The 27,230-nt window shown below is 39.1% G+C and overlaps 1 protein-coding gene across 1 annotated transcript; it reads right to left on the bottom strand.

Annotated features, from left to right (window-relative positions):
- Positions 1-26,457, bottom strand: DCK (deoxycytidine kinase). Its single transcript, XM_047799337.1, has 7 exons — positions 26,027-26,457; positions 20,724-20,839; positions 8,138-8,331; positions 6,557-6,704; positions 4,796-4,911; positions 2,352-2,442; positions 1-1,223 (listed from the first exon to the last, which is right to left on the bottom strand). Exons 1-7 carry the CDS (start codon positions 26,115-26,117, stop codon positions 1,197-1,199), a joined length of 783 nt encoding a protein of 260 aa, XP_047655293.1. The 5' UTR covers positions 26,118-26,457; the 3' UTR covers positions 1-1,196.
- Between the last annotated feature and the right edge of the window lie 773 nt (positions 26,458-27,230).

Raw genomic sequence — 27,230 nt, 5'->3', positions numbered from 1 at the left:
ATTAAAAAATAAAAAAACAAAAAAAATAAAAAATAAGATGGAAAAATTTATCCCTACGTCCCACTAATGTTTTATCTATACAAATGGAAAGAAATTTAAGGAAAACTGTAATTCCATCTCAAATGATTTAAGGACAATCATAGTTTAAGTCAATCTTTTAACTATAAGAGTAATATCCCACTCTAAAAGAATGGTCGGAGAAGGGAAAAAGCAGGTAGCTATTTTAAGTACCAAATAAAATGAATCTTTATACTTACGTAATAATCCTCAACTATCTCTTACACACAGAAACATTATCCTTCACATAAACTAAGGTGGAAGGGAAGGCACCTGATCCTGAGCATTTTACATAAAACCTCATAATTCTTTTTCCAGGGATTCCCTAAGTTGCACTTTTTATATTTAATAGATGCACTAATTTACACAGGACATATTACCATTTACTATGTAATATTAAAGTTTGCAGGTAAGAAATTGGTCAATGAGCAATCAGCACCAAAATAAAACCTGCTGAGGAGGATAGAGGGAAAGGGAGAAGGAGGTTGGGTCCTTTGTGATGGAGCTTAGACACTGTGATTCTGGAACCATCTACCCTGACTTCTTATTGTAAGGGATACTTAAAAGTCTTTTTTTTTTTTTTTTTTTTGTCGTACCAACAGCATATGGATGTTCACAGGCCAAGGATCAAATCCAAGCCACAGATGTGACCTAGGTCACAACTGCGGCAACACTGGATCCTTAACACACTGTTCTGGGGAGGGGATGGAAACCACGCTTCAGCAGGGAGCCACCACAGAGACACCAGATTCTTAACCCACTGCACCAAAGAAGGAACTCCAAAACTCTTTTTTTTTTTTTTTTTTTTGCCACACCCACGGCAAGCAGAAGTTCTGGGGCTAGGGATTGAATCCACACCACCGCTACGACCCAAGTCACAGCAGTGACAAGGCTGGATCCTTAATCTGCTGCACTGCAAGGGAACTCCAAAGTCTTTGTTTTTAAAAACTCCCAAAAAAGAAAAGAAAAGAAAGTGGTTATAAACTTTTGTATAGGATTCATACAAAAAAATTCTTATAACAAAAATTGTTTTTAAAAAACTTGGGTTTTCTAGAGAGACTTGTATGAATATGGAGCTATAAAGATATACAGAGCTGAAGTATCTGGACTCATTTGGCTGTCTGTAGTCTTCGGAAAGATCACAAAGTGCTCAAAAATTCTTTTACCTGAGGGGAGGAAAAAAAGGTTAATATAATTCCTTGGGTAATTTGAGATACATAATATTCATTTTCATTTAAAAGCATCTAACACTTGAAGACCTCAACTGTATAAGTAACTATCACAAAGCCACAGACTTTACTTTCAAAAGAAATATTAGAAAACCCTAAAATATAATTACTGGAGTTATTAAATTTATATCTAAGAATGATGCATAACAATCAATCTTAGATATAATCTAAAACATAATCTTAGACGTAATCAAAATCAGAGGCTATTAAAAAGTTAACAGCCACAACCCTAATTTTATTATCTCTGTAATACAACAGAACACTGACCTGTGTAATTTTACCATTCAACATTAATAAATGCAATGGTTTAAACAAATCTAAAGGTTCTGGTTACAAATATAATCTACGTAATAGAATTTATAATTTTTCTGAAGCACAAATTCTGAATCACGTATACACACTGTAATGTTAACATATGAGGAAAGGTCATCTAAATAGTGAATGAACCGGGCTGACTGGCCAACATCACAAGATACGGTTCTCTACATATTCTAGACTACACAGCAATTCTCTTGAATAGACAAAGACTACTGCCTTATAAAAGTACCTGACAGAGAAAGCCAACTTCTACCATGACTAATGAAAGTAACAAGAAAGAATAATGTAAAATGATTATAAATCAAAACCCAGAAGTGTTAGGTAACATAAAAATGGATGAGATCCATACTTTACCACTTCAAACATCCTGCATACTGAACTTAGTTGAAAAAGATTAATTTCACAAGCAGTTTATTATTATTTCAAGATTGGTGGCAGGGGGAAGAGGGGAAGAAAAGGGAATAGAGCAGAGGAGAAGGGAGTGAGCAAGAATTTTTGTTAATGTGGTTATCCCTATCTTACAGATAAAGAAATTAAAGCGTAAAGAAGGTCCTTGTTTTAGCTAAGGCTACAAACTAGAGCTGACATTAAGATGAGAATCTAAACATCCTAAATCCCTCTAAAACTCTTAAAGATCTCTTAATATAAGTCTATGTAATTTTTCGTTAGAAAATTATTTTATCACAAGTTAGAATACTTTACACAAAATAAAACAAATATTATTCTATAGCCTTTGTATAAATCTACCTTTTCAACCAGACTGCTGTGTTTGTCTTTAAAGTCTTCATTAACATCCAGTGTTAAGATAGGCACTTCTTGTAGATAATCAAAGTTGGTTCTGTTTAAAAAGAGGTGAACAAAATCAGAAAAAGCAAAATAGAAGTTCCCATTGTGGCTCATCAGAAACGAATCTGACTAGTGTTCATAAGGATGCGGGTTCATTGGTTTGGGAATCTGGCATTGCTGTGAGCTGTGGTGTAGGTCGCAGACGTAGCTTGGATCCAGTGTTGCTGTGTGTGTGGCTGTGGCTAGCCCTGATTTGACCCTTAGCCTGGAAACTTCCATATGCCACAGGTATGGTCTCAAAAAGCAAAAAAAAAAAAAAGCAATAAATAAAAGAAAATCACTAAAAACCTATTCTTAAGTCATCACTGGAAAACCAAAATGTTGTCAATCACTTTATATTCAAGTTATCTTGCAAGTACTTCATCTGGTAGTCCCTTCTTTTCCAACTATATTTACTATACATATCTAAAAATATCAGAGTTCCCATTGTGGCGCAGGTTAAGACCCCAACTAGTATTCATGGAGATTCAGGTTCAATCCCTGGCCTCACTTAGTAGGTTAAGGATCCAGCATTGCTGTGAGCTGTGGTGTAGGTCGCAGATACGGCTTGGATCTGGCTATTGCTGTGGCTGTGGCATAGGCCAGCAGCTGCAGCTTTGATCTGACCTCTAGCCTGAGAATTTCCATATGTGCAGGTGAGGTCGTAAAAAGCAAAAATTAAAAAATAAAAAAGGAGTTCCTGTTGTGGCTTAGCAGGTTAAGAACCTGACTAGTAAATCCATGAATACGCAGGTTCAATCCCTGGCCTCATTCAGTGGGTTAAGGATCCAAAGTTGCCACAAGCTATGTAGGTCATAAGCAGGTATGGCCATAAAAATAAATAAATATAAAAATCTCAGGCACAAAATATTTAAAGCTAGACATTGTGAAATGTAATTCTCCTCAAAAGCCAAAATCACACCATTAAGTAGGAGTGTATGTGTTTTAAAAATGGGAAAACTAGGAGTTTGCAGCACAGTGGGTTTAGAATTTGACTGCAGTGGCTGGGACTGCTGCAGAGGCACAGGTTCAATCCCTAGCCCAGCAAAGTGGGTTCAAGGATCCAGTGTTGCTGCAGCTACAGCTCAGATTCAATCCCTGGCCCAGAAACTTCCATATGCCAGGGGTGCGGCCATAAAAACAAAAACAAAAACAAAACAAAACAAAAAGATGAGAAAACTAAAGCTCACAGAGGTCCCTCTGCAGCTCAGAGATTGTACAAGGTTACACACTAATAAATGAGTTGGATTTGAACCAAGATCTGACTAATAACAAAGTACAATGACCTAAGAAACAAATTTGAAATACCTTAAAATTCTGAGAGTAGAAGCATATCTCAGAGATACTTTTGATTTGATTTGGTTTGATTTGATCAGGTTTGATTCCAGATCATCGCAATAAAGTGACTAAAACAAAAAAGCAATTCGCACAAATTTTTTGCTTTTCCAGTGCATACAGAAGTTACATTTATTCTACACTGAAGTCCATTAAGTGTGTAATACCATGTTTACATACCTTAATTTAAAAATACTTTATTTCAGGAGTTCCCTTCGTGGCTCAGTGGTTAGTGAACCCGATTAGAATCCATGAGGATGTGGGTTCAATCCCTGGCCTTGCTCAGTGGGTTAGGATCTATCATTGCCATGATCTGTGCTACAGGTCTACAGGTCTACAGGTCACAGACACAGCTCAGATCTGGCACCGCAGTGGCTGTAGCGGAGGTCAGCGGCTATAGCTCAGATTCAACCCCTAGACTGGGAACTTCCATATGCCTCGGGTGCAGCCTTAAAAAGCAGAAAAAAAATTAATTAATTTAATTAAATGAAAATACTTCATTGCCAAAAAATGGTAACCATCACCTGAGCCATTAGCAAGTAGTAATCTTTTTGCTGATAGAGGGTTTGAATATTGCAAGAATCTTTAAAATGTGATACAGAAACACAAAATTAGCAAATGCTGTTGGAAAAGTGGTACCAACAGACTTGCTTGACACAGTTACCACAAACCTTCCAACTGTAAAAAATGCAATAGCTATGAACCGTAATAAAGCAAAGTACTATACAACATGGCATGTTTATACCTAAATAATGTATATACAATATATATATATATATTTCCACTTTATCCCTTAATGTGAAATTCCATATATTATGCTATAAATACCCCTGGGGGAGATTAGCGATAAAAACTTTAAGAAAAAGAGGATCTCCTTGCAATAAAAAAAAATCAAAACCTACATCTAATTCTGGGACAGCCTACAATACTAATAAATAAAAATGGCTAAAAATGAAAAATTGTACATGTCTGGATTAAAATTAGATAAAATTATTAAAAATGCACAGTATATAAGAATAAGGAACTCTTACTTTAGTGTTCTATGCAGGAGCCAGCTTTCATGCTTATAGTGAAGCTTCTCTAAGTATTCAAGAGGAATGCCTTGTTCTTCATTTCTTCCCCGTAAATATATTCTATTCAAACATTTCTAAAAGTAAGCAATAAGAAAGTGGTAGGAGGGGTGGGAGAGACAAGGAACAATTATTCTTGTCATCTGCCATTAAACTTTTCTTCTTTAGTTAGTCTCTTTAGTTACACTAGCCAAAATCTCTATTTCTCCAGAAAATTGAAATAGTTCATTTTTCCCTTCTTGTGCTTTTCAACCATTTGGTGGCTCTAAGCCAAGTATTACTCTCAAAAATAAGTCAAAATATGTCTATAAAACTTTGGGGATCTATACTTATAAATATACTGTATAAAATAAGCTTGGTTGGGAGTTCCCATCGTGGCACAGTGGTTAACGAATCCGACTAGGAACCATGAGGTTGCGGGTTCGGTCCCTGCCCTTGCTCAGTGGGTTAACGATCTGGCGTTGCCGTGAGCTGTGGTGTAGGTCGCGGACGCGGCTCCGATCCCGCGTTGCTGTGGCTCTGGCGTAGGCCGGTGGCTACAGCTCCGATTCAACCCCTAGCCTGGGAACCTCCATATGCCGCGGGAGCGGCCCAAGAAATAGCAACAACAACAACAAAAAAGACAAAAATAAATAAATAAATAAAATAAATAAAATAAAATAAAATAAAATAAAAATAAAATTAAAAAAAATTAAAAAAATAAAATAAGCTTGGTTAAAAAAGCAAAAAATTAAAGTTCAACATATAAAGTGTGCTTCAACGTCTATTACAAATCCTCTTTTCAAAGAGACAAACAACATTACTAAAATAAAATAAACTTTTGTGTTAGACTTTACTGACGAATGTTTCTAGCAGAATAAAATTATTAGTATTTTTATGTTCTTTCTTCCATATTTGTATTTACTATTTTCATAGTTAAAAAATTATTTTCAAAAAATAAAAATTAAATCCAAAATTATCACTGTTAAATTCTGGCCTACTTAATATTAAAAGAGAAACAAAATCACCAGGTGGAATCAGAAACCTAGTTTCTTTGAAAATTCAGACTGAATAGCAACACAGTATTCTTTCAGGCTAGAAGACATGACACATAATCACCAGAATTTACTTAGTGACTTAGGAAGAAATAAGAATAAAAAAGAGAAAAATGGGGATGCAAGCACCAAAACCAGAAATTTCTTAACAAACATAAGCTCTTATTTAGGTTAATTTTACAAAAGGCACCTATCTACTTGGTCTTCCTGGATTCATTATATAGTTAGTTTCATTCATTACATAATTTCATGCGTAAACAAGGGAACCTCCATCAACTTTGCCACTTTTTAAGCAAATATTTACTAAGCTCCTACTATGTACCCAGGCCTTGGATCTAGGTACTGGAAACTCAACAGCAATGAAAATACCCAAAGTCCCACCTCATGAAGCCTACAACCTAGGAACTGCTTAAGCAAGTTTATTCATCTAGCTGTGACAGATAAGAGACCTTACAAGAGTCAGGAAGAACTAATGAAGAACAGAACTGAAGAACAGAGAAGGGAACTAAAAGAGCAACTTCCAAATTGGGCTTATAGTTTGCTAGGAAAATAGAAAGCATCTATGAGTTTCTAACTTGGAGGTAGGGAGTAGAGTTAAACTGAATCACCTTCACCGCATATCACCGAAAGGATTTCTAAATATTATTTTGAAATGTCAATGGAACAAACAAATTTTTTTGAGTCCTACCTCTGGAGTGGCTCGAAGATAAATGATTCCATCCAGTTCAAGGCTTTGGCCAAACTGGTTATTCATCCAGTCATGCCAGTCTTGATAAATGGTCCATTCTGTTTCATTCATGCAGTCAGATTCATACAGATTAGATGCAAAAATATACCTGAAAGAGAGTTTACATTAACATATATATTTTTTCCAAAAAGCACAAAGGAAAAATACATCTACTAAATGGACATAAAACATTCTAAAATCCATGGCAGATAATGTCTTGGTTAGCAGAAAAACAAACCATAGAGTATCTCAAACTATAAGAAATATCTTCCCGGCCAGCAGTTTTCCAAAAATGTGGTGTGAAAAACCCTGGTAGCCCTTCTAGGGCTTCTGTGAGAGGCCAGATTACTTTATATTCTCTACTTCAACCAAAAGAACATATTATAAAGTATTAAAAATAGAAGCACAGGAGCTCTCGTTGTGGCTCAGCAGGTTAAGGACCCAAAGCTGTCTCTGTGAGGATGTGGGTTCAACACCCAGCTTTACTCAGCAGGTTAAGGATCCAGCATTGCTGCAAGCTGTGGCAGAGGTCACAGATGCAGCTCAGATCCGGCGGTGCTGTGGCTATGGCATAAGCTGCAGCTGCAGCTCTGATTCAAACCCCTGGCCCGGGAACTGCCATATGCCACAAGTGCGGCCATAAAAGGAAAAAAAGAAAAAAAAAAAAAAGAATCAGACTGCAGCAGCCTGGGGCTCTGCAAATTGAGGGTTCAATCCCCAGACCAGTGCAGTGGGTTAGAGGATCCAGCACTGCCAGAGCTGTGGCGGAGGCCACAGCTGCAGCTCAGATTCAATCACTGACCCAGGAATTTCTATACTCTGTAGGGGCAGCCATAACAAAAAAAGCACAAATGAGATGCTAGCTGGCCTTCTATTAAGTGAGACATCAAAGGTATTTGCAAAATCATGTAAAACAATGCTATTCTTCTCACTAATTTTTTGTTGTGAAAAATAATTTGGACAAGCATGTTATTTAGGTTTATATGTAATGAATTTATTATTACTGACTTTAAATAAATGTTTTTATATTTCTAAATCTTAATTTGTAATAGCATAAATATCAGTAAGACACAAAGCTCTTTGGACTCCTTAATAATTATTAAGAAAGGAAAGGGGTCCTGAAGTTTGAGAACCTCAGTTCTGATCTAACTTTCGTAAGAGAATCCTTACATAATAATTAGGGTAATTCTAAGCCCCACTTAGAGATAAATAATCTCCTTGTTCCAGGTGGGAGTCTAGAATACACATTCAGATTTAATCAGAGCATATGGGAAATTTAGGAGAGCTGGAAGGAAAAAAAAAAACTTCTCTGCTAATAGGAAATGAGATAGACACCATTTTCCACCAGTTTCCAGAGCAGCTAGCAATTATTCTAGAACTTCACTAATGCCAGTCATGCCAAACTGCTGAAGGTATTAAATGTCACTTCCCATCTCAAATCTCCAAGTCTGCCCCTCTTATGACCAATTCCCAGAAATAGGAAAAAAAGGTCCAGTTCCAAGTCATGATTCCAAACTGACAAGAACAGTCATTTATATATACCTGTCACTATACACAGATCGTTCAAAGAATAATACAGGTTTCTCTGCATCTTTGAGCTTGCCATTGAGAGCAGCAAGCTGAGCTCGTATTCGACTGAGGCAGGCATAGGACTGGAAGGTAAAAGACCATCGTTCAGGTTTCTCATACATCATCTGAAGAACATTCCCGCCACTTTTCTGAGATGTTGTCAATTCCTATTTTGAATTTGAAAAAAGAAACAAAAAGAAAAATAGTGATCAATATTTTAATTTGTATTTAAATTATTAATATTATTTTATTTTAATATATTTTAAATTAAATTTTTATTTTATTTTAATTTTTAATTTATTTAAATTATTATTATATGATATTAATATTTTTAATTTTTTAAGTTAAAAAAAAAGAAGTTGGATAAATAAAAACAAACAACCCAATCAAAAAATGAGCAGAAGACCTGAACAGACATTTTTCCAAAGATATACAGATAACTAACAGGCACATGAAAACATGTTCAACACTGCTAATTTAGAGAAACATAAATCAAAACAATGAGATAGGAGTTCCTGCTGTGGCTAAGTGGTAACGAACCCAACTAATACCCATGCCCTAAAAAGACAAAAAAAAAAAAAAAAAAACCCACCCCGCAGTGAGATATTCACACCTGCCTCTCTCACAAAATACCACAGAAGTTTACTACTAACATGTTTCACTGTTTTGTTCAGATTCCCAGCCCAGCACCTACTCTGGACAGAGTACTGTGTTTAAGTAACTAAACAGACAAAGTCATCATAGGTCCCTTTCAGTATTCCCCTCACACTTCAAAACTCCTGACATACCTAGGGGGGATCTATTCACTAATCTCTCTCCAACTGTAGTACCCGCTAAAATATTCTACATCCTATATAGCCAATTTCTTGTTATTAGATTTTTATATAATCTAATTAAAGCAGTTTATATTAGGGGCTATCTGACTCTGATTTTTGGTGGGTTTTTTTTTTTTTCTTTTTATAGCTACACCTTTGGCATATGGAAGTTCCCAGGCTAGGCCTACACCACAGCCACAACACAGGATCCGAGCCATATCTGTGACCTATGTCATAGCTTGTGGCAATGCAGGATCCTTAATCCACTCATCAAGGCCAGGGATCAAACCCACATCCTCATAGATACTAGTCAAGTTCTTTACCTGCTACACCACAATGGGAACTTCTATGATTTTTTTAAAAAGAGGATTGGTATCCTATATGAATCTCTAATTTGCAAAAAATATAGAAAATAATTTTGATCCTGCTGTATAGCATTGGGAACTCTTATCTAGTCACTTATGATGGAGAGTGATAATGAGAGAAAAAGAATGTGTATATATATATATACAGATGGCCAACAAGCACATGAAAAAAATGCTCAACATCACTAACTGTTAGAGAAATGCAAATCAAAACTACTATGGGGTACCACCTCACACCTGTCAGAATGGCCATTGTTAATAAGTCCACAAATAGAAAATGCTGGAGAGGGTGTGGAGAAAAGAATACCCTCCTGCACTGTTGGTGGGAATGAAAATTGGCACAACCACCATGGAAAACAGTATGGAGGTACCTTAGAAAACTAAAAATAAAACCAATATGTGATCCAGAAATCCCACTCTTGGGCAAATATTCAGACAAAACTTTCCTTGAAAAAGACACATGCACCCGTATGCTCATTACAGCACTAGTCACAATAGCCAAGACATGATAACAACCTAAATGTCCATCAACAGATGATTGCATTAAGATGTGGTATATATACACAATGGAATACTACTCAGCCATAAAAAAGAACAAAATAATGCCATTTGCAACAACATGGATAGAACTAGACACTCATACTAAGTGAAGTAAGTCAGAAAGAGAAAGACAAATACCATATGATATCACTTATATCTGGAATCTAATACAAGGCACAAATGAACCTTTCCACAGAAAAGAAAATCATGGACTTGGAGAATAGACTCGTGGCTGCCAAGAGGGAGGGGCAGGAGGAGGGGGAGGGAGAGGGATGGATTGTGATCTTGGGGTTAATAGATGCAGACTATTGCCTTTGGAATAGATAAGCAACAAGATTCTGCTGTGTAGTATATCTAGTCACCTATGATGGAGCATGATAATATGAGAAAAAAGAATCTATTCATGTATGTGGAACCTGGTCACTATGCTGTACAATAGAAACCTTACAGAACACTGTAAACCAGCTATAATGAAAAAAAAAATCATTTTATTTATTTTTTTTTGTCTTTTGTCTTTTTTGTTGTTGTTGTTGCTATTTCTTGGGCCGCTCCCGCGGCATATGGAGGTTCCCAGGCTAGGGGTCGAATCAGAGCTGTAGCCACCGGCCTACGCCAGAGCCACAGCAACGCGGGATCCGAGCCGAGTCTGCAACCTACACCACAGCTCACGGCAACGCCGGATCGTTAACCCACTGAGCAAGGGCAGGGACCGAACCCGCAACCTCATGGTTCCTAGTCGGATTCATTAACCACTGCGCCACGATGGGAACTCCCATTTTATATATATATATATGAATATGTGTGTGTGTGTGTGTGTGTTTGGGTCACCTTGTTGTACAGTAGAAAACTGACAGAATACTGTAAACCAGCTGTGATGGAAAAAACAAAAATCATTAAAAAAAATTTTTTTAGTAATTTTGAGCATCTAAGACCTATCCATTTCCACTTCACTACTAACAGGTCAAAGACAGCAAATCCTATCATCCCAGACTTCCAAATCAAATACAAAGATGAACAGATAGAAGCCACTGAAATTTCTTCTTTTTGTGACCATATCTTCTTTTTAAACTAAAACTGCACAGTAATAGAATATATTAGAATACTTTTGTTATTAGAGTTGTCAGATTAAGAAAAAAAACAAATCCCCATCAGCCTTTTCTATAATGTCAAGCTGTATAAAGGTTCTTCCAAAAATTGTATAAAGTCCTCACTCTTGTTTACTAACTTCCAAGGAATAAAATATGACTGATAAATTCCTATTCTCAAACTACTTCAAATACCCCTGAACTTCCTGAAAGGTTATGCTCAAAGAAGGTGGTTTTACTCTGATGGAAAAAAAAAAAAAACAGATGTATAAACCTACAACGAACCTCAAAATTTCAGTTAAGAACTAAAAACCACACAAACACATGGCACTTTGAGGCAGAATTTAAATTTCATACCACAAACCACATAGTTGAGTGAAACTTCTTCCCAAAACCCAAGGGGAAAAAAAAGCATAAAATGGCAAGAGGCTTATAGTCAACAGTAGGACTGTGCAGAAAATACTGAGCAAATGATAAAGTGAAGTAAGAGTGCAGTAGTTATCTTCCCAAACTCCTTAAAGAATAAATTTATTTTGGACGTTCCCATTATGGCTCAGCAGTAACAAGCCCAACTAGTATCCATGAGGATGCAGGTTTGATCACTGGCCTGGCTCAGTGGGTTAGGAATCTGGCGTTGCCATGAGCAGTGGTATAGGTTGCAGACACGGCTTGGATCCCATGTTGCTGTGGCTGTGGTGTAGGCTGGCAGCTGCAGCTACGGATCTGACCCCTAGCCTGAGAACTTCTATAAGCCATAGGTGTGGCGCTAAAAAGCAAAAAAAAAGGAAAGAAACAAGGGGGAAAAAAAATATTTAAAGATTTTTCATTCAGTTGGTTATTTTTCCTTATTATTGATGGTTTTTTCACTGTGAAGAAGCCTTTTAATTTGATGTAGTCCCATTTGTTTATTTTTGCTTTTGATTCTCTTGCTGTTAGTCAGATCCAAAAAACTCACTAAGGAGTTCCTGTCGTGGTGCAGTGGTTAACGAATCTGACTAGGAACCAGGAGGTTGCGGGTTGGATCCCTGGCCTTGCTCAGTGGGTTAACGATCCAGCATTGCTGTGAGCTGTGGTGTAGGTCGCAGACTCGGCTCAGATCCTGCGTGGCTATGGCTCTGGCATAGGCTGGCAGCTACAGCTCTGATTCAACCCCTAGCCTGGGAACCTCCATATGCTGCAGGAGCGGCCCAAGAAATGGCAAAAAGACAAAAAAAAAAAAAAAAACTCACTAAGACCAATGTCAAGAAGCTTACTGCCTATGTAGTTTTATGGTTTCACCTCTTCAAGTCTTTAATCCATTTTAATTTTTGTAATTAATTTGTAACTTAATTTTAATTAATGTAAGATAGTGGTCCAGTTTTCCCAACATTATTTATGAAAGAAACTGTCCTTTTCCCACTATATATTGTATTCTTTGTTTTAACTGGCCATATATGTGTGGGTTTATTTCTTTATTCTATTCTACTGATCTATGTGTCTGTTCTTATGCCAGTACCACAGTGTTTTGCTTTACTATAGTTCTGTAGTATAGTCTGAAATCAGGGAGTGTGAAACCTCCAGCTTTATTCTTCTCAAGATTGTTTTGGCTATTCAGGAACTTTTGTGGTTCCACACAAATTTTTTATTTGTTCTAGTTCTATTACAAATAATTTTCACAGGGACTTCACTGAACATGCAGATTGTTATGGACATTTTAACAATATTAATTCTTCCCACCCATGAGCACAGACTATCTCTCCATTTATTTGTGTTTTTTTTTAATTTTTTCATCAATGTCTCATAATTTTCAGCACATAAGCGTTCCCCCTCCTTGGCAATTTATTCCTAGGTATTTTGTTCTTTTCGATGCAATTATAAATGGGATTGTTTTCATGATTTCTTCTTTCTGATAGTTATTATTAATGTACAGAAATAAAACATATTTTTGTACATTAATTTTGTATCCTGTAACTTTATGGAATTAATTTATTAGTTCTAACATTTTTTTTTTTTTGATGGGGGATTCTTAAAGTTTTCTATATATATTATCATGTCATCTGAAAATAGGGACAATTTTACTTCTTCCTTTCTAATTTGTACATCTTTTATTTCTTTTTTCCTGCTTAATTGCTGTGACTAGGACTTCCTACTGAATGGAAGAAAATACCTGTACATCATGTGTCCAACAAGGGGTTAATATCCAACATATATATATAAAGAACCCATACAACTCAATAACAAAAACAAACAATCCAATTAAAAAATGGGCAGAAAATCTAGACATTTTTCCAAAGAAGGTATACAGATGACCAACAGGCTCATGGAAAGATGTGTAAATCACTAATCATCAGGGAAATGCAAATCAAAATTACAATGAGATATTAACTTATACATGTCAGAATGGCTATTATCAACAAGACAAGAAATAACAAGTATTAGTGAGGTTGTGGAGACAAGGGAGCTTCATGCACTGTTGGTAGAATGTAAAATTGGTACAGCCACTGTGGAAAACAGTATGGAGGTTCCTCAAAAAAATAAAAATAGATCTAGGGAGTTCCCGTTGTGGCTCAAAGGAAATGAACCCAAGTAGTATCCATAAGGGTGCAGGTTGGATCCCTGGCCTCCTCAGTGGGTTAAGGACCCAGCGTTGCCATGAACTGTGGTGTAGGTTGCAAACATGGCTCAGATCTGGCATTGCTGTGGCTGTGGTGTAGGCCAGCAGCTGCAGCTCTGATTTGACCCCTAGCCTGGGAACTTCCATATGTCATGCATGTGGCCCTAAAATAAAAAAAAAAAAAAAAAAATAGAGCTACCAAACGACTAGCAACTCAACTACTAGTCATCTATCCAAAGAAAACAAAAACACTAATATGAAAAGATGTATGTACCCCTATGTTTGTTGCAGTATTATTTATAATAGCCAAAATATAGAAATAATGTAAGAGTCCATCAATGGATGAGTAGATAAAGATTGCTCTTACTCAATGGATGAGAAGATAAAGATGTAATATACATCTACAATGGCATAATACTTGGCCATAAAAGAGAAAATCCCACCATTTGCAACAAAATTAATGGACCTTGAGGATATCATGCTAAGTGAAATAGGTCAGACAGAGAAAGACAAATACTACATAATTTCATTTACACGTGGAATAAAAATACAAACAAACAAACATAATAAAGCAAACACTCCAGACTCATAGGTATAGAGAACAGAGGGGTGGTTGCTAGAATGGAGTTGGGGGGGGGGGGTGAAAAGAGTAAAGGGGATCAAGAAGTACAAAATTCCAGTTATAAAATAAGTAAGTCATGGGGGGATGAGTACAGCAGGAAGAATACAGTCAATGATTGTATTAACTTTGGCGACAGATGGTAGTCATTTCACAATGTATGTAAATGTTGAATCCTGCACCCTTGAAACTAATACAAAATTGTATGTCAATTACATCTCAATAAAAATGTATTAAAATATTAACAATATTAAGTTATATATTAAATAATCAAAATATATATACTTTTTTCACTTCATTAAAGGAATTGGATATATCTGATACTAAAAAAGAGAGGCAGGGTGGCAGTAGTATTCATATATATATGGACTCTCTGCAGCATAAATGTTAACTCAAAACAAAATTTAAGTCTTGGATTAGTCTGCTCTATCACTGGTTACATTACCTATGACTTACATGGCATATTTTTTAAAAATGAAATCCAATGCCTAGCCTAGGACTTCCATATACCACAGATGTGGCCTTAAGAAAAAAAAGAAAACAAAGATACTTCAATTTTACTGAAAATTATAATAATACCTACTATTTATTAACCACTTTATGCCAGGAACTCTATGAAAAGCTTTACATACATTATCTCAATCCTATGAGATAGTTGTTACTGGTACTATTTTACAAATTTTAAAAATGTGGTTCAGAATTCCCGTGGTGGCGCAGTGGTTAATGAATCCGACGAGGAACCATGAGGTTGCAGGTTCAATCCCTGGCCTTGCTCAGTGGGTAAAGGATCCGGCGTTGCCATGAGCTGTGGTGTAACTGACAGAGGCAGCTTGGATCCCAAGTTGCTGTAGCTCTGGTGTAGGCCGGCAGCAACAGCTCTGACTAGAGCCCTAGCCTGGGAACCTCCATATGCTACGGGAGCGGCTCTAGAAAAGGCAAAAAGACAAAATAAATAAATAAATAAAATGTGGCTCAAAAAATTGACTAGGAGTTCCCATTGTGGCTCAGTGGGTTAAGAATCCAACTAGGGTCCATGAGGATGCAGGTTCCATCTCTGGCCTCACTCAGTGAGTTAAGGATCTAGCATTACCAGGAGCTGCGGAAAGGTCAAAGATGTGGCTTGGATCTGGCGTTGCTGTGGCTGTGGCTATGGCATAGGCTGCTGGCAGCTGCAGCTCCAGTTCAACCCCTAACCTGGGAACTTCCGTATGCTACAGATGCAGCCCTAAAAAGAAAAAGAAAAAAATTTGTATCCCTGGGCCACTTACTTTCACTTTTGAAAATTTATCTTAAAGAAATAATCCAAAATACAGATTTAGCCACAAAGATGGTTATCACTGCTAAGCAAATAGGCTATCATTCCACTATTTATGAGGTACTGATACTATGCCTAATAATGGTACATACACAAGATAAATTAGGCTGCCTCTAGAAATCATTTACAGTAAACTTTTAATAACATTTGAAACTTCCTCTGACATAAGCATTATGGGGGAAAAGAGCAAAGTATAAAATTAGACATGTTGTTGGGCCAAGTAAGATCTGTAGTTTTCTATGGGTGATAAGACATGGGTAAGTTTTACTTCCCTCTTTATTTTCTTAACTTTGAATAGTGAGCATATATTACTTAATATTTTTAAAAATTATGTATCCCACCCACCTGCCAAAATTAGATATAATAAATTGCCATTTCAACTATGTAAAAAAAAATATGGGGTGGTCAGATTATGGATAATTTTTATTCTATTTCTATTAATTCATATCTATAATTCTGTAATTCACTTCATGATATTACAGAAAGCACAAATTACTGCCAAGATAAGTGAAAACAAGAATTACTGGAATTCCCATCATGGCTCAGTGGTTAATGAATCCAACTAGGAACCATGAGGTTGTGGGTTCAATCCCTGGCCTTGCTCAGTGGGTTAAGGATCTGGCATTGCCATGAGCTGTGGTGTAGATCACAGACGAGGCTTGGATCTGGCGTCGCTGTGGCTCTGGCGGAGGCTGGCAGCAACAGCTCCAGTTGGACCCCTAGCCTGGGAACTTCCATATGCTGTAGGTGCGGTCCTAAAAAAGAGAAGGCAAAAAAAAAAAAAGTTTAGGTCATTCAAAAGAATCAGAGTCTACAAAACAAGATAATTATAAAAGAGTCACTAAGTTAGGTGATTTCAGAAGGTATGAGTGGAAGTACTTTATAAGCATCCCTATTTAATTTTCCAAATGACTTATCAAAAAATATGCTGTTGTTTCACAGATATGTTTTATCTTTTTTCTCAGAATTACTAATTTTTCAGGGGCTTCTTGGTGGAAAGAAGTGTTAGATAAAAGTAAAGTAGTACCTCACAACGACTAACAAATATCTCCCAGAAGAATTCAGCTCACTGCGAGAAACAAAGGTATCTCCTTTACTACAGTCTATGTATCCCTAAAATAAACTAAAAGGAAGCAATTGAATCAAAGCCTTGAGCCAAATTATAACATAAAGTACAAAATAAAGCACACTGCTATTTGACATAAACCTTCAATACAAAGACTGATCATCATCTGAGTGGTATGATTTAAAGATAATCTTGCCGTTGGAGGAGTTCCCGTCGTGGCTCAGTAGTTAACGAATACGACTAGGAACCATGAGGTTGCGGGTTCGATCCCTGGCCTCGATCAGTGGGTTAAGGATCCGGCATTGCTGGGAGCTGTGGTGTAGGTTGCAGATGCGGCTCAGATCCCACGTTGCTGTGGCTCTGGAATAGGCCAGCGGCTACACCTCCGATTCGACCCCTAGCCTGGGAAATTCCATATGCCACGGGAGCGGCCCAAAAAATGGCAAAAAGACAAAAAAAAAAAAAAGATAATCTTGCCGCAAGAGGGGACAGGAGGGGAGACTGCATAATCTTTTTAGGTACTTTGCCTCCTTATTTTGCTTAAATTGGTGGCAACTCATCAATAGCATAGCAACATATCAGCCACTAGGTGGCAGATAAAAAAAAAACAAAACAAGCAAAAGATGCAGGTGCAAATTAAGTTACTGAATAGGGGAAGAAATTAAAGAGACCAACTGTTCCAATTCTACAGCTACTACCAAGAAGTGTGACTATATGGAGAACATTCAAATTAGTACTGGCCTTACCAGAGCTGGGTCTGAAGACAGAGAACTTCTATTGACAACATGCTAAGAAAGCTGAGATTTGGACAATCTGTGATTCACACTTTAATCTCAAGGAACAAATCAGGGCTGGTTTGGGAAAGAAGGGCTTCACGATGTTATTACGCATGGTAGGACCACCTGCATGGCAGCTATAAAGAAAGCCTGAAATTTTGACTCTATACACGGGATAAAAAACGTTCCAGCCCATAAGCATGAATATCAGATCCATGAAGCCAATAGTCTTAAAATGGAGACAGATACATCAATGCATCATAGACTGATGACATCAGTCATTAAGCTAATATTAATTCCCCTGGGCTCTGATTCCAAGTTTGACAGACAACCTTCCTATTATAAACTGTCTTCCCATGTATATTAATGCAGTGTTTTTTAACCGCTCCCTTCCAACACAACTGAAGGATTCAGTACACTCCCAATACTAACAGTGATTCACTAAGGCCGTCATTTTTAACCAGGAGGCATCCCACATATTTAAATTCCCAAGGGATTATTTGTTGTTTGAAAAAGCACCCCACAGGAGTTCCCATCATGGCACAGTGGTTAACAAATCCGACTAGGAACCATGAGGTTGAGGGTTCCATCCCTGGACTTGCTCAGTGGGTTAAGGATCTGGCGTAGCCATGAGCTGTGGTGTAGGTCGCAGACGTGGCTCAGATCCCACGTTGTTGTGGCTCTGGCGTAGGCCGGCATCTACAGCTCTGATTAGACCCCTAGCCTGGGAACCTCCCTCCATGTGCTGTGGGAGCAGCCCTAGAAAAGGCAAAAAGCCAAAAAAAAAGAAAAAGAAAGAAAAAGCACCCCAAATCCTTAAGATTCTGAGTTCCTTCCAATGATTGAGAATTATGGCCACATAGAGAATGGATTGACTGAATCCAATGCATCTGATAGTTACATCTCTCTCTGAAAATTAAATTTTTTTTTCTTTTTCTGGTCGCATCCGTAGGATGTGGAAATTCCCAGGTAAGGGATCAAATCCAAGCCACAGCTGCAATCTACGCCACAGTTGTGGCAACTCAGCATCCTTAACCCACTGGGCCCACCTGGGGCACAAACCTGCACCACCAGTGAAACAACACCAGGTCCTTAACCCACTGCACCACAGCAGGAATTCCTGCAAATTAAAATTTTTTATTTTGGTTTTCATATATGCTTCTGTGCAACTGGTTAATGTAAGGTTTACTGAGAGGCAGAAACATTTAATGTGACAACAAACCAATTATACATATTTAATATGAGTCAGAAGCTATGATATTAAAATTGGAATGAAGGGCGTTCTCATTGTGGCTCAGCAGGTTAAGAATCTGACTAGTATCCATGAGGGTGCGAGTTTGATCCCTGGCCTCACTCAGTGGGTTAAGGATTCGGCACTGCCACAGGCTGCAGCATGGGTCACAGATGTAGCTTGGTCAGGCGTTGCTGTGTCCGTTGTGTACACCTGCAGCTGCAGCTCCAATTTAACCCCTAGCCTGGAAACTTCCATATGCCATTAGTGCAGCCATTAAAAAAAAAAAAAAAACTGGAATGGACCTTAAATGAAGGTCACCTAATCCAATGTCTAGTCTAACATTCCTCAGTGAAAGAACCCCTTCGATACTTCTCACACTGGCATAATTTCGCTAACCTAACACCTGAGAATAACTGCACAGACAGCTGACCCCAATGAGGGGAATAAAGAGTATTTTTTAGAACACAGGTCTCTTGAATAGGGCACATCAGTGAAAGAGATCACAAGACATACTTTAGGAAGTAAAAATGCAGGTAAGGAAAGAGAAGATCCAAACGAAAATGGGACAAAAGGACCTGAATAGGGACTTCACAACAGAAATCCAAATGGCAAATAAATTAATTAAAGGAGCATAATCTCATTAGCAAGCAGGGAAAAACCAATTAAAAACACAGGTGATGGGAGTTCCCGTGGTGGCGCAGCGGTTAACGAATCCGACTAGGAACCATGAGGTTGAGGGTTCGGTCCCTGCCCTTGCTCAGTGGGTTAACGATCCGGCGTTGCCATGAGCTGTGGTGTAGGTTGCAGACGCGGCTTGGATCCCGCGTTGCTGTGGCTCTGGTGTAGGCCGGTGGCTACAGCTCCGATTCGACCCCTAGCCTGGGAGCCTCCATATGCCGCGGGAGCGGCCCAAGAAATAGCAAAAAGACACAAAAAACAAAAAACAACACAGGCGTTATTAAATGTTCAAGAGAATGACAAAAATTAGGAAGCTGGGCAAAGCTAAAATACTGGCAAAGGCGTGGACTAATGTGGGGAAAGCAAACTGATAAAACCACTTTAGAAAACAGGCATCATACACGTACACCAGCACTCAGTACTTTTCCTTCTTATTCCAAGAGGAATTCTTGCATGTGTACACCAGGATTCATACCAAGGCTGTTTTTACAGCAACTAAACTAGGAACCACTTAAAATCTGATCAAAGCAAGAGAATGGACAAATAGTGATGTGAACACAACTGAATACCATATGGCAATGAAAATGAACACGCTATAGCTGCTGGCAACAATACAGACAAATTTAAGCAAACGAAGCAAGGGGAAAAAGAATGCAAACATATGACTTCATTTATATAACATTAAAAACCAGACAAAACTAAATTTTATTTCTTAGAGATATGTTCATGTACATCAAACTCTTCTTAGAAAGCAAGAAAATTATTATCACAAGAGTTATTTATGTGAGTGATTACCCCAAGCAGAGTTATCACCCTTGGGAAGGAGATATTGTCACCTGAAAGGGGGCTTCTTGAACAAAAGTAATGGTTTATTTCTTGACTTGGATAATGGTTACAAAGATAGTGGCCTTCAAAAATTGTTCATCAAACTATACATATGTTTCATAAACTTTTCCATAGTTATATCACATTAATAAAAAATGTTGAATGAAGCAAATATGTTTACCCACTTTAAAACTCTACTTAAGGTTAACCCTGCCTTTCCTCAAAGACTATACTGAAATATAAATTTCTTAAAAAGATGGAGTCCATATGGGAAAGAATTCTCTTCAGAATTTAATCCTGGGAGTTCCCGTCGTTGGGAAGCAGAAACAAATCTGACTAGGAGCCATGAGGTTGCAGGTTCCATCCCTGGCCTCACCCAGTGGATTAAGGATCTGGCGTTGCTGTGGCTGTGGTGCCGGCCAGTGGCTACAGCTCTGATCCGACCCCTAGCCTGGGAATCTCCATATGCCACAGGTTTGGCCCTAAAAAGATAAAAGACAAAAAAAAAATTTTTTTTAATAAGTAAATAAAGCTATATTTGAAAGTTTCATTGGCAAAGGAAAAGCAAACAAAAACCCCAAGAATATCAGTGCTTGTCTAAACCAAAAGATTTTTATTGTATTAAAGAGTTAAATTTTACTTTCATACCTCAAATTCATTTTGAGTACTCTGAACATTGCACCACCTGGCAACAGGTTCAGGAACCACTTCCCAATCCTCGCAGACTTGTTTAAGAATATTCACAAATGTTGACTTCCCCGCAGCTGTTGTGAGAAGAAAAGTGAAATTGAGAAAGGAAACTCATCAGGAATTAAATAAGATAGTCATCAGCCTTTGCAAAATTTGTAAGAGCAAACAATACAAAAAATATTCAATTTTCTATACTTCCTCTTTCAGATTTTTTTAAAATGAAAAGTAAAAGGTCCTTGCCCACTTGTGTTAAGCACATTTGTTTGTTACCACTTTTAGCTTACAAAAACCATGGAACAAAAGGATTCAAAAATTCTTGTCCTGAACTTTCCTTAACAAAACAATTAGAGATAACGCTATGGGAAGTGGTTAAGGCTATTCTCCCAGCTTAGGCATATAATTTTAGGCAAGTCACTGAACTTCTCTGTTCCTGTTTTCTCATAGAACAATGGAGATTGTACTCATAATACCCTCCTCATGGAAACTGTTGTGATAAACAAGTAAACTGCCCCTACAGTGACAGTCATTCCAGGCTCCTGCATTTTCAAAATTTTCCTCTCTAATGGCTCTAGCTGTTCAGTGTACAAACTCAGGTCTTTCCAATCTAAAACCAATCTAGAAACAACCAAAGAAACCACAAAATTAATATAAAGATGCATCCAATGCCTAAAGTTTTAGGATGTGAAATAATATGATTCTCTTTTATGACACTAATTATCATACGGCACCACGGCTAACAGAAATCATAAAAGTATTTTTGGGAATTCCCATGATGGCTCAGCAGAAACAAATCCAAGTAGGAACACTGAGGTTTCAGGTTCGATCCCTGGCCTTACTCAGTGGGTTAAGGATCCGGCATTGCTGAGTTGCAGTATAGGTCACAGACGCAGCTTGGATTCCTCATTGCTGTGGCTCTGGCGTAGGCCAGCAGCTGTAGCTCTGATTAGACCTCTAGCCTGGGAACCTCCATGTGCCGTGATTGTGGCCCTGAAAAGACAAAAATAAATAAATAAGTGAATAAAAATAAAACTATTTTTGCAAAGCACCTCCTACAAGCAATAGCCATGTTTTTTCTGTTTTACTTTCATGGTTCTGTGCACTCTATGCAATGCTTTTAAAAAAATTTTAAGTTTTATGTACTTCTCTCTAATCATTCACTAATTTCTGAGATATCTAGGAGGAAAAAGAAAATAGTTCAGGTCTAATCAAGACATATTACATTCACTATTTTAAAATAACCTGGGAATTCATTCAATGTAATAGTAAGGAAACTCTTAACCTAGAATTTAACAGGGTGTAGCAAGACTCTTAATAACCACCACACCCTTCCTATATGAAGCTACCAAATGTGATTAGACTCGTCATCTCTGATCAGCATAATGTTTTTTCGCTCTCCTTCCATATACACAAATACAAATGTATGTACACATAGATAAGCATTTTTTAAAAAAAGCAACTACAGCAAAGCCTCCTCCTGCTTACAAATTGGATCCAAAAAGGGCCAAAAGAACTTACCTTTGACTTGAAGAATTATAATCAAATCTAAAACATTATATAGGGTAATATAAAAAACTGGAAGAATTTTAGAGGACAGTTGGGAAGCAAAACACAAAAATCATATTATCACCACAGGATAAGAGAAAAACTTTTTTAAGGATAAACTAGATGACCATCAGGTTTAACCACAGGAAAAACACTGGTGACCAGAGATTTCATGTGAACAGCGTAAGCATAGAAACTGTAAGCCATTTAGAAGAATGGAAAGTGGAAACATAAAACATTCACCAGACATTCACTGAACTACATGGAGGAGGGAGGTAGTTCCCACTGTGGCTCAGTGATGAACCTGACTAATATCCATGAGGATACTATAGTTCGATCCCTGGCCTCGCTCAGTGGCTTAAGGATCCAGCATTGCCGTGAGCTGTGGTGTAGGCTGCAGATTCAGCTCAGATCTGGCATTGCTGTGGCTGTGGTGTAGGCTAACAGCTACAGCTCGAATTCGACCTCTAGCCTGGGAACTTCCATATGCTGCAGGTGCGGTCCTAAAAATAAAGCAAAAATAAATAAATAAACGGAGAAAGTAAAGAAAACATGCTGTTGTTCACGGTCGTTTGGGGTTAGTAGATGCAAACTATTACATTTAGAGTGGATAAGCAATGAGATCCTACTGTGCAGCACAGGGAACTATATCCAGTCTCTTGGGACAGACCATGGCAAAAGATAATATAAGAAAGGGAATGTATATATATATGCATGACTGGGTCACTGTGCTGTAAGGTAGAAATTGGCACAACATTGTGAATCAACCATAACTTAATAAAAAAATAAGAAAACATGCTGATCAGAAAGAGCACACAAGGAATACACTGAAAAATCAGCCATCAGCCAGAGTCTAAAAGGCTAGAGCATCCAGCTTTCTTCTGAATACTGCTTACAAACAGAAAAAGCTCATGTGGTCATACTCTGAAATTTTAAGAGTAATAATAGTTATTCTCTAAAATCACTCTTTAGTACAAGCAGTGTAAAAATAGCTACCTGCAGTTCCAAATCAGTTCCTTAACTTTGAGGGAGAAAGTGAGGAGCTTGAAAATAATCTAATTAATAAATTAATATTTTAGGAAGGCAAAGAATAACAAGAACACTGATTTGAATACTTTAAAAAGTCACAGGAGGAGTTCTCTCGTGACATAGCAGGTTAAGGATCCAGCGTTGTCACTGCTACGGCTTGAGTCGCGGTTTTGCCATGGGTTTGATCCCTTGCTCAGGAAGTTTACATGCCATGTGCGGGGCCAAAATAAATAAATAAATAAAAAGTATGAGACCCAACAAAATCACTAACGCTAAGCAGGCATTATGATGCCAAAAGTCATTCTATACAGACCATTAAGATGAGAAGTAGGCAAGGCCTCCAAAATCTAACATAAGGGAGTATTTTTTAACGGAGAATATGAGAAAATGAGTTACATGAGTGTGAAATGAAAATGATCAGTCAGTTCAAATTTTAAAAAATAGAGGAATCACAAAATAGTCTTTAACATACAGATCAACAATTTGTACAATTATGGTTTATTTGGGCCTAGCAAGTAAGGCAGAGGGCCTATCAACAACAGTGCAGAAGCATTAATAAACAGCAACTGACAAAGCCAGTGTCAGGGAAAACAATTAAGTGGTAAAGAACATCCCATCTAAAGAGCAAATTATTGTCTTACAGAAACACAGGCCCAGTGTTACCAGATCTTCAGATTTTAAGAGAAGCCAAGAATCTAGATGTTAATGGGAAATCTCAACATTTTTAAATACCAGCAATTAATTAAAAAATAGTTTCAAATCTGGTCAGGCCGATATTGTATAAATGCAGGCCATTAGTTTGCAACTCCTTCCAGCATAGGTAATGGGGAGGTAAGAAAATTTCAAGCAGGGGACAATACAATCATGTCTATATATAGAAAGACGGCTCTGGAAGAATTTAGAGAAACTGGAGATGGGGACATATTAGGAAATTATTTCAGGTGCTGAGAAGATTAAAGATGTTTAGAAGGAAGTAAATTCCTAGATATGATATGTTGTTTGACCAGATTTAAGAAAGGGAAGTGATTAATTCATTGTGGTATGGATCTGAGAGGTTGTTCATTCCAATTTACTTTTGAAATGGCTTTTTTCAACTACTTTCTCCTATCTTTATATATGGTCTTCTATTTCCAATAAGTACTTTGACGAATCATACTAGTAAACATTCACCTTCAAAGAACTTATCCAGCTAAGAGGATGTGAGAGTCTATCACATGTATCTTTCCCACCAGCGCCTTAACACTGGAGCAGTGAAATAAGATATCCTCTTCCAGAGTGTGTACAGCTTTTTCCATTCCTTGGAATGCTGCTAAAGCACCTTTGCATTGCCTTTTTCGAGAACTACAGTGTTTTGAAGGTGGTAAGAGTTTAAAAACATCCCCTATATGCATGAATGGCCAGTACCTCACTTGGGACCAAAAAAAATCCTATCAAAACAGGAAGTATCAGGCACAGGTTTACTGTGGTAGGAAATAGGAATCGAAAGTTCATGTGTCTTACAAAATGACAAAACTTCTTGCCTTGTACCTGAATGTTCACAGCAGTTTTATTCATAATCTAATTATTGGAAACAATCCAAAAGTCCACAACTAGGAAGAAATAAACTGTAGTATATCCATGCAATGGATATACCATTCAGCAACAAAAAAGAACAAACCACAGGTACAAGTGACATGAATAAATCTAAAAACATTACGCTAAATTTGAGAAGCAAGACACCAAAGGCTACATGCTCTAGATTTCATTTATATGACATTCTGGAAAAGGCAAAACTTGACAGGAATAGAAATCAGATCAGTGCTTGCCAGGGGGTAGGAACGGAGAGGGGGCTGACGACAAAAGAGCAAGAAGGTCTTTGTGCAGTGATGGAAAAGTTCTGACTCAATCTTGGTGGTGGTAGTAAAACATTGTTTTTCAAACCTCATAGAGGGGGAGTTCCCGTCGTGGCGCAGTGGTTAACGAATCCGACTAGGAACCATAACGTTGCGGGTTCGTTCCCTGCCCTTGCTCAGTGGGTTAATGATCCGGCGTTGCCGTGAGCTGTGGTGTAGGTTGCAGACGCGGCTCGGATTCCGCGTTGCTGTGGCTCGGGCGTAGGCCAGCGGCTACGGCTCCGATTTGACCCGTAGCCTGGGGACCTCCATATGCCACAGAAGCGGCCCAAAGAAATAGAAAAAAGACAAAAAAAAAAAAAAAACCTCATAGAGGAAGAAGTATGCCTAAAAAGGGATAATTTAACCTATGTAAACTACACCTCAAGAACTGACACAAACACGCATCCTAAAAATAAATAAATAAATCAGAAACAAAACCAAAAACCCTTCCCTGTGCACTGACACAAACACGCATCCTAAAAATAAATAAATAAAAATAAAACAAACAAAACCAAAAACCCTTCCCTGTGCGCGATCCCAACAAAGAGGATGAAAAGAACCCGAGGCGCGCTTCCTAGGGCTCGCGGGCCTGGGGCCTAACGCGCAGAGCTGCCACCCCCGGCCCGGGAGGGAAGCTGGGGAAGGCAGAGAAGGATGCTTTCGGAGGCACGAGCCTGAAGGCGTGTCCGCATCCACACACAGCACTAGGCAGGGCGGAAAGCCCCCACAGAAGCGACGCGGCGAGGGCGTGCTTCAGCAGCCGTCGCCGCCGTGACTACCCCCGCTTTTGGACCAACATCTCCCGAGGCTCCTTACCGATGTTCCCTTCAATGGAAATTTTCTTGATGCGGTTCCCCTCTGAGCTGGCTGGGGAAGACGGGCAGCTCCTCTTGGGGGGAGTGGCCATGCCTCGCCCGTGGCGGCCCCGAGGGCGTTGGGCAAGGGGGCTGGGAGGTGCCGCAGATTGCGCGCGCCGGGGCTCACGCTGCCGCGGAGCTCGCGTGGACCCGCACGCGGAACCCTCACTCCTTGCAGGTTCTCCGGCCGGCGGGCCCGCGGGTTTGATTTTGGCGCGCGGAGTCAGCTGCCGACGGGGGCGGGGCTGCAGAGTGGCCGCCCACCCAGCAAGGAAGCCACGCCCCCGCTTTCTCTCAAACCCGAGATCCCGCCTCGGCCCCTCGGCCTTCGCCCCCTTCGGCTGGGGCGGGGGACCCTTACGTGCGCGCCCGGCACGTCGGGTCACGCGGGAACTGGGGACGGGGCCGCGGGAGCTGAGCGGGGGGCGGGACCGCGCGCGCTCTGGCGCGCCTTTTCCCAGCAAGCTGGGGCGGAGGGGCGTTCCCGGAATTGGCTGGGAACCGGCGCGGGCACCCAAGGTCGAAGGGCGCCCAGGGGCAGGGGGCGTCTCCTTCGCTCGTCACCATCGCTAGTCACCTGGAGTGGGCTGGGTTTCGGAGAACTCTCCCCTGTGGGGCCTGTGGACTCAGAGCATCTGGACCGAATTGGTTGGGCTTTTTTTGTCTTTTTTTTTTTGGTCTTTTTGCCTTTTCTAGGGCCGCTCTGGAGTCATATGGAGGTTTCCAGGCTAGGAGTCTAATCAGAGCTGTAGCCGCCAGCCTACGCCACAGCAACGCCAGATCCGAGCCAGGTCTGCGACCTAGACCACAGCTCATGGCAACACCAGATCCTTAACCTGCTGAGCAAGGCCAGGGATGGAACCCGCAACCTCATGGTTCCTAGTCGGGTTCTTTAACACTGAGCCATGATGGGAACTCCGAGTCAGCTGGACTTTAAACTTGTCAAAGGGAAGCAATGAGTGTAGAAAAACGGAGTCCCAGGAATTCTCAGCCAGGAGGACTGTCGCAGGCTAGATGGCGCTAGACACCCCAGCCCTCAGGGAATGTATTGCATTCTTGCGTGCTAAACGGTATTTCCTGCGTTTTTCTTGAATTAACTAGCAATCAGGTGCCACAGATCTCACCATGAGCTCCTTTATCAGTGAGGAGCCAGGCACTGAGGG

This window comes from Phacochoerus africanus, chromosome 10 (assembly GCF_016906955.1).
Source record: "Phacochoerus africanus isolate WHEZ1 chromosome 10, ROS_Pafr_v1, whole genome shotgun sequence".
Classification (NCBI taxonomy): domain Eukaryota; kingdom Metazoa; phylum Chordata; class Mammalia; order Artiodactyla; family Suidae; genus Phacochoerus; species Phacochoerus africanus.
The sequence above is the reverse complement of the archived record's forward strand: the minus strand, read 5'-3'. Positions and strand labels throughout refer to the sequence as shown.

Excerpts from the sequence above, each read along its gene's own strand:
- DCK (XM_047799337.1), bottom strand. The coding sequence starts at position 26,117 with ATGGCCACTCCCCCCAAGAGGAGCTGCCCGTCTTCCCCAGCCAGCTCA. Across the intron at positions 8,332-20,723 it reads GTACTCAAAATGAATTTGAG|GAATTGACAACATCTCAGAA; the intron begins GTATGAAAGTAA and ends AATTCAAAATAG. Across the intron at positions 1,224-2,351 it reads ACAGCAGTCTGGTTGAAAAG|GTAAAAGAATTTTTGAGCAC; the intron begins GTAGATTTATAC and ends TCCTCCCCTCAG.